We start from the raw sequence: 16,172 nt of genomic DNA, 5'->3' as shown, positions 1-16,172 counted from the left end.
TGGCAGTGGCACAATCAGTTGCTACTGCTGCCCCAGCTATTTTTGCATCCCGCCCCTCCCAAAAGGCAGCACCTGGGGTTGCAGTCCTGGTCAGCCCTGTCAGGCTACTGTAAGGTTTCACATCATTTCAGTCCTTAGAATGTCTGATAACACTGCAAAGATACACTTCCATTTGACCTGGGCTATATTTGACCAAATGTTACCAGGTGCATTTATTACCAATACTCAAGTCCTCAATTCTCCTCTTTAGATATTTAAGTGATCACTGTAAAGCTGTAAATCCTTTAGAATGTTATTCTCTTTTAAAATAAATTTCCTTGATATAGAAAAAGTTACAACATTATAAAATCAACAGCAATATACATACCAGTATACTGGCTTTGTTTGGGTCTTTAGTGTGCATGTAATTATTGAGTTTTATCTGTTGGCTCCATTTCAAAGAGTCAAGCAGGAGACTGAACTTGATTAGAATAAGAAATATTTGGAAGGCAAGATTCTCATCAGTTTCCTTTTCCTGCTTGTTCATAAAACAGAGGTTCAACAGAGGAGGAAGACTACACTATGCAGGTGAATGCTCATTTCATGTACCTGCTCACAATGTGGGAATTGCATACTGAGTCCAGTTCCTGCTACTTTAAAAGATTCTGTTTCAGTGTCTAGTACTGACCTTTTTGGAGGGTGTTATTAACAGCATTTACTATATCACAGAGCATGGCGAAAAAATATATTTATTTTAAGGGGCAGTGTTAGATTCTGAATATGTAGACTGGAAACAACATCTTGAGACTGTCAATGCAATCTTAAACAATTAACAGCCATTTCAGAAAATATTAAAATATCACATCACAAATGCTTTTTAAGTGGTTTAAGCATTTTATTTAGTCTCTTATTTTACATGCTCTCAGAACTTGGAATAAAATCTCTTTCCTTACTATTTTTATATCTTAGATATTTCTATTTATCCCAAAGGTAAGGAAAAACTAAACACATTTTAGCCTCCAATCTCATCTCCTGAACAGCATACTAGGTTTATTAACCCAGTCCAAGTGTATAAGGTCCACTACTATGCATGAGATTCTTAAATGCATAACAGGTATGTCTAGCCCAATGGGGTTTTCAGCCCATGTGGCTGCATGCAGCCCAATCAGCATACTGTTGCAGCCCATGTGACATCCTGTTAAAACATTTTTAAAATGGATATACAAGAAGTAAATTGGGCGGGTGCAGCCCACAACACATTGAGAGCTTCAAGTGTGGCCCACTATGGCAAATAGGTTGAGAACCACTGGTCTAAACAGTAACTGGAGCAGAGGACTATCAGTAAAAGGGTTGGAAAGAAGATACAGTTGCCTTAAAATATCATTATCATGTGAGTGGGAGATCATCCCAGAATTTCAGGATGAGCACACACCTGGCAAACACTAAGCAGGTAATCACCACACCATGGATGAAAGGTCATTTTAACTTCTTGTATAGAAGCACATGTGAAGACAATACTAGGGTAGATAGAGAAGAAACATGGCAAAGATTAGTAATAGAGATTTATTCTCTGGGTTCAAACAACTGCCTGGTTATGAAATAAACTTTGAAGAATCTTAAACAGAATGTGTGAAGGATGGATCTACTTTTTCTAAAGAATCCAACGCAAAGAGTTTGAAAAGCAAAGCAACAAACTGAAAAAAATGTAATGTCCTCCTTATCAGACTAGGTCAGGTCAGGCCTAGGAAGAGGGAAAGATTTTAAAGATACTGCTAAGAATGTTCAGAAGAAAAAAAACATGCCTACTCCTGTACATTTCCAGGGAGGAGATATGTTAGATGCAAGTGAAATATCTTCCATCTCCATACCAAAATGAAGAGCCAGGCCAGGAATACACAGAAACAGAAAACAGCTTGTGTACAAAAGACTAGCATTCCAAAAGCTTCGTAAGAATTGGGCATGCCTACCAATAAAGGCTGAATAATGAATGATGACTGTGTCTTTCTGCTCCACCAGAAGACACTAATAGCAGAAGTTGAGAATAATGACCACAAGTTATGACAGTTTTCATAGATTTCATAGACATTAGGGCTGGAAGGGACCTAAGTTTTAGAAATTATGATCCTGAACAAGCCAATATCTCTGTTAAGTAAAACAAACATTCCTCATTTATAGGTTTTCAGCATCTTAGAAAAGGAATGCCAGCTAGCCCCCAGTGTATATGGCCTTCAATAGAATATTTTCTTGGGCAACAGCTCTCATAACTACCTAAAAGAATTCAGAAGCAAAGGAAGCAATGGAAGACCCTGGTACAGCAATATATGTGTCATTAATGTATTGTGCACCCCTGAAATAATGAAATCCTAGTTAACCAACAATGTCAGCTAAGAAACAGAACCCAACTCAGAAGTCTCTATACATGGTCTAATAATAGATGATGTTAATCCACAGCCTCTGCTATGTCACAGACAGACAGGCTTCTTCTCTCTAAGGAAGCTCAGCCCCAGTGTTTAAGGTCCCCAACAGCTCAAATCCTCATTACAGAACACTACTTGTAATAATGTCATTGAAAAAGCCATCTACAGAGATTGAACTTAGGCTTCTACATCAAAAAGCATAAGTGTTCCCTGTGTCTTGCTAAGGGACCAGGCCCTTTTCATGTGGTATATTTCCCGGAGGGGAACAGAGATTCACACTGTGTAACCACGAATTAACTCTTAATGCTGTGTTGGCATGAACTGCTCTACATCCCCTGATTCAGCACTGATCATGAACACTGAGGAAAAAATCCTAGGTCTAAATACTCTTCTGACTAAGAGTATTTCCACCTTGGGAAAGGAGGCTGAGGACAGATACTGCTAGAAAACAAAAAGTACTGGGAGATTCCTCCAGAGGCGCAGACACTATCCAGCAACAGACCACTGGCAGTAGGCAAAGGGGGAATGAAGATAAAATATCTAGCTGCCTCCTGGAGAGAAGGCCTAGAATCTTAAAAAAAAAAAAAAAAAAAAAAAATCACTAAAAGAAGGCTTGGAATTTGTCCCCACATTTATGACAATCAGTAGTAATCACAGACTACTAGACCAGTCATGTTTTCACAAATGAATGGCATCATGAAAGAAGGGCTGGCTAGAAGCCCATGCTAAGTCTTTTCCTGACATTCACTTTCCCTGAACCCCAGTCAAACAGGACACAACATGGAACAGAGCACAGGAAACAGATGTCAGGATCTCAGCTGTTGTATATTAGCAGGTGTGGTAGAGTGACAAGAGACAGTGTGGGGATTGGGAGAGGCTCAAAATATTGGCTACTACCCAGCCCACACAAGTGGGGATGTTGAGAGGAGCGTGGATAATCTTACAGTGACAAGAATCCTAAAGTTTGAAGTAGTCAAAATACTGAGCCTATTAACATTTAAAACAGCTCTGTCTTTTGTTCCTACTGCTGACTAGAAGTTTCAGAATATGAGCAATCACACAAACAGTAGCTGTTGCCATACATTTCTGTATTTCTTAGCACCAACGTGGCAATTTACTTTCAAAGACATAGATATCTGGAATCTGGAGGCGCTTATACATGCGCAGCTAGGCTGCTCTGATGTGCTGTAATTACATCACGTTGGAGCAGACTATATTAATCAAGTCTGCTGGAGTGTGGTAATTACCATGCTCCAGAGGACTCCAGGGTCACATGTATCAGCATCTCTGCACTGAAAAATGGCAGCAGGGGTGCTTTAATTAAAGCTTGTTTGATAAGCTTTAGTTAAAATGCCCCCACTGCCAGTTTTCAGCACAGGGACACTTATACACACGACACTCCAAACGCTTTATTAGAGCTGTTCTTGGAGCTGCTCTAATTAGAGTGCCCCATCCCCTCCCTCTTCCCCCCATTCCACTCCTGGAGGACATTTATTACCACAACATGTTATTTTCAAAGAGAGTCTGTTTTCTAGCTTATTTACATTTTCTCAAAAATTACAATTTAGGGAGAAAATTGCTGAAGGAAAAACAGAATATTCTATTATTGCAAACAACACTGAACTATCCCACAAAGGTTGATTCACCCTCACCTGTCATCAGTGCTCTGTTCATCATGCAAGAGGCGCTCTTTATTTAAGCCTATCTTTTCAAGTTCATGGGTAAGTTTTTCTAGATCGTTATTCATTTGCTGCGTCTTCAGTTTTTCACTCACCAAATCCTTGCACAAGAGAAATAAAAGTCAATAAAGAGAAATTAAACTGAAAAAAGAAATAATACAACACTAGTTTCTGGGAACTATCTATATCTGAGCTTTGTATATGTACATGTAGCTTGCATAATCTGTTAAAGTTAACTTTGTCCTTCCACACAACTACAACTTTTGATTAAATACAAGTATGATTTCATCATAGGGGTTTACTTTCTTTCTTTTAGTAGGAATTCCCTTTTAAACTTTGTTGGATCATTAGGAAAAAATAAATAACAAAGTATGTGAGAGACAAGGATTTTTATGGATGCTATCTTTTATGGGACCAGCTTTATGGTTGGGATAGACTTAGACAAGCTTTTGAATCCAGTGCATTCTTCTTTAGGTCTGAGTGAAAAGCAGGCACAGTAATCTTCTGGTATACCTGTTTTTCACTGTACCTGCAGCGGATCCATTAAAAGATATCACCCACAAAAATCCTTGCCTCTCGCATATTTCCTGGACGATCATGGGTAACATAACACTATCAAGAAGCAAACTAACCTTTTAGTCAGAGTAGGTACTTAACTAAGAGTCTGTAAAAGGTTCCCTAACAACACAAATAATACCTACGTAGGTTTTATAAGCAATATGAGAGATTAATAATGCTGAAGTTAAATGATTCAGGAATACAGTATGAAAGATCTTCATTATCATTAAAAGTTGTTTATAAATATTGATACTATACATGTTATTGATTTAAACATATGAACAAGATAGGAAAATGCTTTTTCAGAAATTACTAGTAGTACCTTTTCCTCTATGTTATAAGTAGCTTAATACAAGAATGGAAATCAGTTGCAAATTACCTCTCGCAGTGTGACAAGGGTTTTCTTATCAATGGTAGCTCTTTTCACAAGTTCTTTATTTTCTTTTTCTAGCTCTTTTAAACGTACACATGAATCTTTAAATATACCTATCTCTTTGAATAGAGATTTATTTTCCTTTTCCAGGTGACTAATTTTTACATTGTTTTCTTCTAATGTACTGTCTTTAATTTCTGCCTGCTGTCGAAGCCTCTTATTTTCTTTTTCTAATTGCTTCTTATCCTTTTCCAGTTGAGATGTCTCCTGTTCCAATAGCTTGTTCTCCTTCTCCAATTGCTCGAGGCGTTTACTGGAGATTTTTAATTCCTCCAGATTCTTCTGCAGAGTTTGATTTTCAGTTTCCAAATCCTGTAGTTCACTTTCCAACTGTTGAATCTTTTTGTTGCTATTTTCTAAGGCTTTCTGTAACCTTTGGTTTTCAGTATCTAAACCTTGGTAGCTGACTTCTAAGCGTTCTGTTTTCTTGAAAGAGGCTTTCATAAGCTCCAGGCCTTTCTTAAGTTGTTCCTTTTCTGTTTCCAGTTCTTTATTTTCTAACTGTAATTGTGCCATCTTCATGCTTGTACATTTCAAAGATTCAACTGTTCTTCTTAGATCTAAATTTTCTTCATCAAGTTGTGAATTCTCTTTTTCCAAGGACTCTAACTGATATGTCAGATTTTTTAAGCTATCCAAAGTTTTTTTCAGCTTTCTATTTTCTACCTCCAATTCTGAGTTTTCTTGCTCTAAGGCTTCTATCTTCTCACATGTAATTTTTAAATTGGTAATCTTTTTCTGTAATAATTCATTTTCCTTTTCAAGGTGATGTAATTCATTCTCAAGCTCTTCTGCTCTTTCTCCTTTCTCTTTATAATGTTCTAGTTCTTTTCTGGCTTGCCTTTTTTCAAATTCAATCTTATTTAACTTACTGCTGGTCTCTTTGATAGATTCATGGAGAATTTTATTTTCTTTTTCAATTTCCTTCACTCTTGCTTCAGCACTGATTTGTGAGCGTTGCCTTAGAGAAGCTACAGTTTGATTCAAGTGTTCATTCTCCTGTTCTAATAGCCTAATCTAAATAATTAAAAAGAAATGTTAAATTAGGTCAGTTACATGCAAACAAATAAATCATTCATTTATATATCTATACACGTACATACACACAACATATACATATACAGCAGGTTGCTAAGGTAAGATAGGTGTAGATGGATTACATTCTTATAAAAAAAAATTCTGTGGTTTATTCTACCATACATATAATAGCATGTAGTATATGTAGGCTGATAGTTATGCAACAAATTTTAAGTACAGAACTTTTTCAAGGACATTTTTTAAAGTAAAAAAAACAAGCTAAACACAAAATACTTCTGGTCACCTTTTAACACAATGGCTTTTTCTGAAACACTGGTGCTTTAAGAGACACAATATAGTTGAAATGGACACATCTCAAAAAAGAGAAAATCAGTTAAATCATGACTTTGGATAAGATTCTACATGTAGGTTCAAGGAAGGATGGGGTGGGGAACAGGAGGCAATTATCTCCCTAGCTTATTATTTTATTTGAAAATATAGAGTTGATCTCTGGAGTAGGTAGAGCCTATGATTAAACCTCTACCAAGTTTTTTGACTCCATATAACAAGACTATTCTCATCTTTTATTAAGAAAATCACTAGCTTTTTTGCAAAAGGGATCTAACAAATGCATACATCTGCACCTCTTAAATTTAAGAGTGTATCCAAACCAATATTCAGGTGTGGGGCTTTTGCTGAAGGCGTTAGACTACTGGGTTTATGACCTGGTAGGTAACTAAACAACCCAGTGAGATGTGTAAGTAAACCAGCCTCGCCACCCGCCACCCGCCCCCCCCCCCAGGGGTACGCTTATTAAAATGTTGAAAACCTCTGATTTACAGTACAAATTGTATAAAAAGGTTTTAAAAAGTTATAGACTCTGTTCTTTCATATGTGCTTTCATTCGCCTGTTTGGATATGAAGATTGACATGTACATGGCCCAGGAATGGTGAAATGCTTTGAAATCCCCATGAGACTCCTAGAATGGGAATCTGCATATAAAATTTTTGTGATGTTCTTTTACATAACTCAACATTGCTGAATACAAACAGTAAATATAATTTATTGACTATGTTTTTATGTATTGACAATATTTAAACATTAACTGTGAAGTTATGATCGATAAGTCTTTTATACTACCAATTTAGTTAATATGGAACTAAATTGTATGTTTTGTTTGTTTGTATGAATAAGTTACATTCGTGTGGCATCAGTACAAATCTTAGGAAAGTTCTGAACAATGGTGACACTCCAAATCACCTAAGTACATACTTTAAAGCATGAACAATGTCCCTGAAGATTCAGCTCCATTCACGTGCTTAAATTTACACTGGTGCTGAAGTGGAGAGCTGCACTGGGGCTCATAACTTCTTCAAAAATTGTTACAATAGATCATTAAAACATAATCCTGTTTTCAAATACAATTTATACTAATGCATAATTAGTAATGTTTCTATAATCTATTTATGGAAAATGCTTCTCAAAAGAACAAACACAACAGGCATAGTTTTTGAACTACTCCATTACGTACAATATTAAACAACCAGTTTAACATGCCCTTTTGTATCCCCACTTTAAAAACCCAAGCATAGTGCAGTCATTTAAAAAAAAGAGTGCAGATTTTAATGTTGAATATTTTTGTTTCAGTGGAACTAAGGCCCTTGGCCGACATTAATTTAAAAAGAGATTTAAGGAATTTTATCCCAGTCGTCCAAGACTTGGCAGGGCAGGACACGCAATTTTTGGAATCTGGGATATAATTTCTCTGATCCCACTGGGTGCTGACAGACATGACAGTTTGTTGTGTGATTGGCCACTGAAAGCACACTACAGCTGTGCTCTGACAGAAGTACACAGCTGCAGAGTGCTTTTAAAAATGGCCAATCATGTGAAAATCTGAATCCTCGTTATATGAGAGTCCAGATGACGATGCTCCAAAGTAGATGCGGCCAAGCCCTGCTCCCTGGACTGTCTTCAGAATGGGAGGTGGGGAAGGGAGCAGAGGGAGCTCATTCTGGGGGCTGCCCAGCTGGTGTTGGATGTGGGGCAGGTGGATTGGAATACCTCTTGTCATCTCTCTGAAGCTCCAGTTCACCCACCCCACCCTCCAGTGCTGGCTGGGCAACCCCCAGAATGAGCTCCCTCCACTCCCTTTGCCCCCTGCCATTCTGAAAACAGTGCCAAGGCTGGGAGGGGCATTGCTAGAGGAGAGCGGCTGCAGATGCAGCTGCTTTAAACTGCAGCTCATCTCCCAATCCCCAGGACCCAACAGCAAATGTCTGTAGGGTCCTGGGGACAGCTGTAATCCATGGAACGTCCTGCAAAGTGCCATGAGTTACAGCAAGGAGCTTCACTTGCCTGCACCCACTGTGTGCCCATCTTTAAAGTCATGCTGTGCAGCCCAACATTAGGGATATGGGTTACATACCAAGGCTTTAAAGATCTCCAAGCACAGTATCAGTCTGCATGGCGAAGTTTTACTTGCTGGTGCATGGGGAGCTGCTGGGCTGCACAGCATGGCTTTAACATGCTAAACATTCAAATTAAAGCATAATGCCAACAACCACAAAGATGTTTCACATTAAACATCTTTCCTTGTGACTAGTTTGTCATTTTTATCACATGATAAACTGATCAAACATGTGGCATATTACAATTTATTGCATGATTAACATGCTAAGCTCATGATAAATATAACATCTGTCAGGAGCCTAAATAAGACCTCCCTCCCTCTTTTTCCAGATGGTTTGCATTATACTCTGTATCCTAAAACAATGTCTATTGAAAGTTTAAATGTAGCTAAAAAGCTGAAGATTTTATCTGTGACAATCAAGCTGTTTAAACGGAGTTATGTATTTAGGGGCATATTCTCTACTGAGATTCAGTCCCTTTTTGGTATTCAAACAGCTCAAAGGGCCCGGAATCTATTTGTAAAATGTCCGCAGGGAATTCCTCTGGTAGAGGGAACTCCACATAGTTTTAAATTAGGCAGAGGCAGCTTCTTGGGCCAACTGTCCTCCACATTTGTACTATAGATGGTGTCTTACAAAGAAAAAGGGAAGTTTGGGGAAAGAGCACAGCAGAGCAAAGTTCCATTCTATCATTCTTCCACCAGCACTACTAACCCTAGACTGCTGTAACTCTTACTGGGGCTGGTAACAGATCTCTAGCCACCGTTTCTTCTGCACAGAGTGGTACTTGGTCAAAGAGTAAATTCTAGTTAAGTCCCTGATTTTCTATTCTGGCTGAACTATACCTCTAGGCAGCCCTAATTTCTACTTGGTCAGTAAGGCCATAGAAACAGTAGAGAACAAGTAGCGCACTGCTAAATTCCAAAAACAAATTCTTATCCCTAGCTTTGCCTCCCAGAGTAACTCTATATCTCAAGGAAGCCTATATAATACAGATATTGCTTAATGTGCAGACCTGTTGCCTTTAAGATATCTATGCCAAGTGTAAAGGGGCCAAAGCGCAATGTTTAATCAGTATGTTACTCACCTGTCTCTCTGAGTTTTCTCGGAGTGTCTCAATTGCTTTTTCAAGCTGTATTTTCTCTTTCATCAGATCTTTGCTCAGGTTTTGACTATTTTGAAGACTTTGTTTCTCTTGGCTAATTTCATTCTCAAGTCCTTCCAGCTAAAGAGAAAAATATTAAAAATTCATCCAGATATGACTACAAGCATATATGACTACTCTTAAGGGGTAAAGTGAAAAGTTTTTCATTATTCATTTTCAAATTCAACATATGCATTAAGGCTTGATTCAGAAATCTACTGAAAATAATTCAAAGGCTCCCACTAATATTTTATAGAAATAAATTAAGATCTGGAAAATGCATCACCCCCCTCCCCATTTGAACTAACTTTTATCTAATAGTAAAAATAGAGACACAATATAGTTGAAATGGACAGACTTTATCTCATCTCTGAATAATACTCAATCACCTATGTCAGTATTTTTTATACTCAGAGATAAAAGCATGTCTTTTTTTTGTCTATATAAAACTGACCAAATTTTACTAGACGATGGATATTTTCCAAATCTTTCTTAGGAAAGTTCCTATTTTGAATGCTCCTTCACTGCTTCTCCATTGATTCTTTATTTTATGCAAGCTGAATATTGTTCAATAGTATAATGTACACAATATATTTTTAAAGAATTAAGTATAAATATTTCCAGCAAAAAAAGAACTAAATGTATGGAGTTATCTTGCCTTCTTCCTTGGTTATAGTTATGAGAACATACTTAAAAATGAAAATAAGTTAAAAGATTTCTAAATCTCTTCCCCTTCTCCTTCCAAGTCTGTGTGTTCAGAGGGCATAAGTTCATAAGCAAAGGGAGATTTTCTTAAAACTGATAGCATCTATATTTCAAGTAAGGGCTGCCAAAAAGCATGAGCCCCATAAAAAGTAATGAACTCACTATGACATTTGGGCATTAATTCAATTTTTAATTGTCGATCCTATAAACCAAAGATTACCATATTTTGCACCTTATCCTTAAGACCTATCACAAGGGCAGGCTTTTAGAAATCAATAAAATAAGTATATGACATCCGAGTCAGAGACCACACCCCCCCTTATTTACACTCCCACTAAGGGCCAAGCATCTCTAGCTTTTATATTCATCTTCTGTATCAGGGGTAGGCAACCCCCAGCACAGGTGCCAGAGTGCAGCACGTGAAGGCATTTGGCTTGGCATGCGCACGTCAGGGTGAACAGCAGGGAAGAGGCCAGGGCTGCACTGCCACAACAAGGATTGGGCCCCTTGCAGCTGCTCCGCCGTCCGCCCCGGCACACCAACATCTTACAAGCCAAGTTTGCGGGTGTTTTCAGCGCTCTGTTCAGAAATGTTGCCAACCTCTGGTCTATATGAAGGCTGGAAACTGCCTTATAGGTACTCTATTCTCCCTCCCTCAGAAAGTGCCAAGAGTCACTTATTCACTGACTTGAAAGAGTGATATGTGAAGCCAGGAAAATCCAGGAACACTTCTCTCCAATGGCCATTAAGTACAAGAGGCAATGGCTCCATTTCAAGAGGTGCGCTGGCAAGGGTAATTGGATAATGCCTAACCTCTGAGATAGTAGTCAGAGCACTGTGCTGGGAAGGCAGAGAGATGCAAACCCCAACCCCCTCTGGGAAAGGGGGCTTAAAGCCTAGTTCCCTAGTTTGCTGGACGAGTGCCCTAACCACTTAATTTTGGAGGCTAGAACATCAAAAAAGTGTGGGTGGGAAGAGGCTTCCTAAGTCTTATGCTTAGGTCCTTGAAAGCTGGTACAGTAATTTTAATTGTAAATATTTTTGTTCTTAAATTTTATTTTCCTACAAACATTATTTTTAAGGACAGTGTGAAAGCTTAAATGTAATTTAGTTTTGCATGATAATGCATTATTACATCAAACTACATACTTGTATCAACCCAAAATAAAGAAGTTACATTAACTGTCTGTTTTTAGTTGCAAACCTGCTATAATTTTTTTAATTAAATCTTTAGAGAATCTGGTTTGGCAGAAAAGGTCTAGACAGGAAGAATTCCACAGTTACTTCAGTCTCAGATGCTAAAATCATTTCTACTGTGGATTGGCATCCAGATAGTATCTTCTGATATCTGAAGTTCTGCTCAATGTCCTTAAATTTGCAATCTGATAATTTTTCTGTGGCCAGGATCCTCAGCACCTTAATATATCATAAGCAAAGCTAAAAAGAGATTTATTTGGTTATTTTTTAGGATTTGGTCATTTTTACAAAAGACACAAATACGTAATCTTCTTATCTTGAAGACTCTGATTTCACTTTAAATCTTGGAATTCCTTAAATCCTAAGAATTTAAAATTTCAATAAATAAGTTATTTCATTTTGGTGATAATCTTTACTTACTCATCCAAGGGCAAGGGCATACAAACAAATTACCTTAAAGAAGGCTAGGATGTGAACTTACAACACATCAGGAGCTCAGTGGGAACTGCCAACATGAATACTCAATGAAACTGGGGTAAGCTACCTTGCATCTACTACGGACTGTAACTGCAGGGCAGCTGACATAACATAAATTCACACCCAAACCTATGTCATAGTAACGTATTCATGGACAAATATCCTGAGACAATCTCAAAATATGAAATAATTATGCCAGATCTCTTCTAATTCTCAGCCCTTATATCTAAATCTGTTAGCGTGTATCTGAACAAAAGATGCAGTGCTCCAAAAGGGGTTAATTTGCTAATCCAGCCTGTTTAGAGGTCACTGCCCTAACTTTAGGGTCTGAGTCGGTGAGGGTTTCATGATGTAATGGAGAGGCAGCCTTGCATACGGGATAGACCACTGGACCTGTTGCAAAGGAAACCTAGATTTGTTTCCCATCTCTCCTTAATGATGTTGGGTAAGTCACTCCCTTTTCTGTGCCTCAGTTTCCCTGCCTGTGAAAATGAGACTAAGGATTCAGCCCTAAAGGGCTTCAAGCTCCACGGATGTAAAGCAATAGGTGGTACTACTGAAATCTTGCTTTGATTGCCTGTAAGGGATGCTTCTCTTGAGCACTGGTTCCCAAACCTGGACCACCGCTGGTCCGTAAGGTACTAGGCAATTGTCCACAAGTCGCACTGGGCTGTGGAGCACCTTTCATCGTGTTCTCACAAGTTTGATGCTACAGGGGCATTATGATCTATGGGGAATCCTGAGAGCTGACCACAGTCCCTTGGTCCAGAGCACTTGGAAAGGCCTCTGCCATAGAGAACGTTCGGGTAGCGTGCTGCAGAAACCTGCTCGGTCTGATTCCAGTCTCAGTTAAAGTAAGGCTCTACAACAAAAGAAGTCACCATTTTTCAAATCCATTCAGTACTATCACATCAACCCCAGCCAGGGAAGGAAGCTTCCTGTCCCCCACTTCTTATTTAAACAGTGTTTCTGTACCTCCCTAAATTTATGCCCCTGGTCATATGGAAGCAGCCAGCAGGACTGTGGTGCCTAGAGACTCCAGCTGTAATCAGGGCCACATCCTGCTGGGTTCCTGTACCAACCTAGCGAAAGCAATACCTGCTCCAAAGAACGTCCAGTGTAGCCATTAGAGATGGGAAACTGAGGCAGAGATGTGCAGGATTGCAATGGGCATCACACCAGATCCAGAAACTGAACCAAGATCACCAGGGCACGAAACGCCAGCCTGGTCTTCTGCCAGTCGCTAGGACAAAGCCATACCTTTCTCTGGCACCTCTCATTGAAGGCAAGCAAAAAACCCCACAGCCCTCACCTCTTTCAGTTCATTAACAATGTTTAATTTAATTAAATTGAATCACAACCCCTTTTTCCTTCTCAGAAGTTGAGGTGTTCAAGAAGAGATTAGATAGGCACCTAGCTGGAGTTATTTAACCCCAGTGCTCTTTCCTGCCTAGAGCAGGGGGTCAGACTCGATGAACTACAAGGTCCCTTCCAACCCTAGAAATCTATGAAATCTATAAATATAACAGGCTGTACTGGATTTCTTTCTGCCTCTCAGTGCGGAGATGGGAAATTTATTCCCTCCTCCTTTCCTATCCTGCTAGAAGTACAGAAGAACTAGAATTTATAACACTACTTATAATGAAATGCAAAGTCAAAGAGGAGCAAGTGTCCCAAGGATGACTTCCCCCTCAAACTCAACACAAAGTCCAAACCAGATTCCCCAATGAAAAAGGGAAAAAAAAAACAAGTTAGAGGAGGAGCATGAGCTGCACACAGGATAAAAGAAGAGATGTTCTGATAAACTCCTTTGTTGGTGAATCATGTTTCTTTTCCTTCTGCTATTATCTTACAGGAAATACAGAAGAACTAGTGGATATGGTAAACAGTACCTTCAGGAAGAAGACAGACTCACTTGAAATGGAGCCTGGAATACTTTACCTGCAAAATCTGTCTCTGCAGAAGTGTTGAGGTCTGCATGGCAAATTTTAATAAATGTGTAAAGTGAATACTAAGTGGTGGCCTTACAGATCTTGGTCATAAGATTGGGCAAGTGATGAATAATGCTGTGAAGCCTCATATGGCACCTAGAGGTCAATCAGTCCCTCAAGGGAATGCTTCACCAATGGCATATGGCAGGAACTTATCTCTGTACAACTAAACTGTTCCTCTAGCAGGAAAGAATAGGCAATTCAGTGAACCTGACTTTAGACTTTATGATTTCTCGAGGTCCCCAGCTCTCAAAGAAACTAAATATTTGATTAAGAGGTAATGTGTCCTTCAGGAGCCAAGAACTACTTGTCAGGCATCCCTGTGATACAGGCCCTGCTGTGCAGTCCAAAGTAGCCTTCTAAGACAAGACCTTGGAAGATAAAAGTTCTCCACATGAAGCTGTCCAAGATTATGCCTAGGTAGAAAAGTGCTGTGAACATTTTAGAAGTGTTTTATTTAGGTTCACCACATATCTATTAATTGAGAAACAGGAAAGTACCCTGTCTTGCTATAAACAGCTCTATAATGCTGGAGCACATCATGCTGCAAGCAGATAACTAACCAAAGAGAATAGTTGTGAATGGTAAATATCTGAATCATACAGTACAATGGAAAGAAGAAAAAGTTTTACCTGTGCCTTTTCATTCAAGGACTGTTAACACATTTCATTAACAGTGGAGCATTCACCATCTCCATAGTGGATCACATTTTTGCTCTGAGACCAGAATCCCCCTCTTGACCATGTCTCAGGGAAACCTCGGGAACAACAACTACCGACTTTGAAAACCACAGTGTGTGTGAAAGTTTAAAAGTGCTACTCAATTCATACATTTGCCTTGAAATGAAAAGTAGGCATTTCCTTTTAAATGGCTCAACATAAAGCAACAGCCAAAAAAGATGTAGGTGTAACAACTATCTGAGGGAAGGTTATACTGTCTGCCATGAAAAGTCCTAGAATGAAATTTACAGATAAGAGAATTTTACTTCAGTCCCTTCCATGTCAGATGATCTTCACGACAGGATGTAGAAAATAGTTTCTATTACCCTAAGATGAATATTTCCATTTCCTTAAGATATTTAGATTTGATTGAAACAGGAGCAGTACCGCTTTCTTTTTACACAAGGAAGGCATTTGTGTTGACCTTAGGGAAACAGGCTGGTTGGCTCATGAAAGTACCATGACTGATGGAACATACGACAGAGACTTTGCTGAGACCATACCAAACTCCAAAACCTGTTGGACAAAGAGGTAACAAGTAATGAGAAAGAGAAGAAGCAAACTACAAATGAACTCTGAGGTGGAAAGGTGATTTCATTAAGACTCATGCACAAATTCAAATCATGACAGGAATCTGCATTTGTCAGAGAATTGGTAAGAACAGCAATCCTCAGGAATTTGTTATATGACAGTAGTACTGAACCTGGGTTTCTTAAAGTATAGCATGCCTCGTCACTGACTTTTTCCCCTCAGAAAAGTTCTGTCCCTGTCCTCTAAAATGAGGCCATCTTGTAAAAATATTATAATGGCCTCTATTCCAGTTGATTTTGCTGTGACATGTGTCCCTTGTGGCACCAATGTCTAAGCCTCAATTGACACACAGTAGGTGCAGACACATAGCATCTTTTCTATGGAGTAAAAGTGGAGCACGGCCCTACTCCAAATATGTCACTCAACTCCAAGGTAAAGCTACCCCTCCTCTATATGTGAGCAGTAACTCTATGCTGATGTATATTATGTTGGTATACTATTGGTGTCTGTTCCTGTAGTCAGTGTCATCCCAGTAGCAGCCATTTGATCAATGCAAACGTGACTACCCTGGCACCTTAGAGTCAGGTGCTATAAAAGCACCTACTAGAGCAGGGGTGAGCAAAATACGGCCCGTGGGCCACATCCAGCCCACCAAGCATTTCCCTCTGGCCCACAGAGCCCCTTCAAAACCCAGGAAATGGTGGCTGCCTCTCTAAAAGCCTCCAACAGCAGCCAGCAGAACCAGCCGCCAGCTGCAGCACCTCAGGCTGTTTAATTGGGTTCTAGTTGCGAGGCAAACAACCCTGACCTCAGCCTGACCCAGCTGGCCTTGCCCTGCCCCTGACTCAGGCCACGTTTGCAGCTTGAGAGGAGGGGCTGGGCCAGAACCTGTGGTGCCGGTGAGGGGAAAGAG

The 16,172-nt window shown here is 39.3% G+C and overlaps 1 protein-coding gene across 6 annotated transcripts in view; it reads right to left on the bottom strand.

Moving 5' to 3' along the window:
- The window catches only part of CCDC88A (coiled-coil domain containing 88A), a 209,248-nt gene that overhangs the window by 56,059 nt on the left and 137,017 nt on the right, over positions 1-16,172 (bottom strand). For all 6 annotated transcript variants that reach the window (XM_006021570.3, XM_006021573.3, XM_006021571.3 and 3 more), the window contains exons 14-16: positions 9,583-9,720; positions 5,013-6,083; positions 4,049-4,176 (exon numbers count right to left, since the gene is read on the bottom strand). In XM_006021570.3, the coding sequence (XP_006021632.1) occupies positions 4,049-4,176; positions 5,013-6,083; positions 9,583-9,720 (1,337 nt within the window). The remainder of the gene's footprint in view (positions 1-4,048; positions 4,177-5,012; positions 6,084-9,582; positions 9,721-16,172) is intronic.

Source organism: Alligator sinensis, unplaced genomic scaffold (assembly GCF_000455745.1).
Source record: "Alligator sinensis unplaced genomic scaffold, ASM45574v1 scaffold432_1, whole genome shotgun sequence".
Taxonomy (NCBI): domain Eukaryota; kingdom Metazoa; phylum Chordata; order Crocodylia; family Alligatoridae; genus Alligator; species Alligator sinensis.
This window is presented reverse-complemented; position numbering and strand designations above follow the sequence as displayed.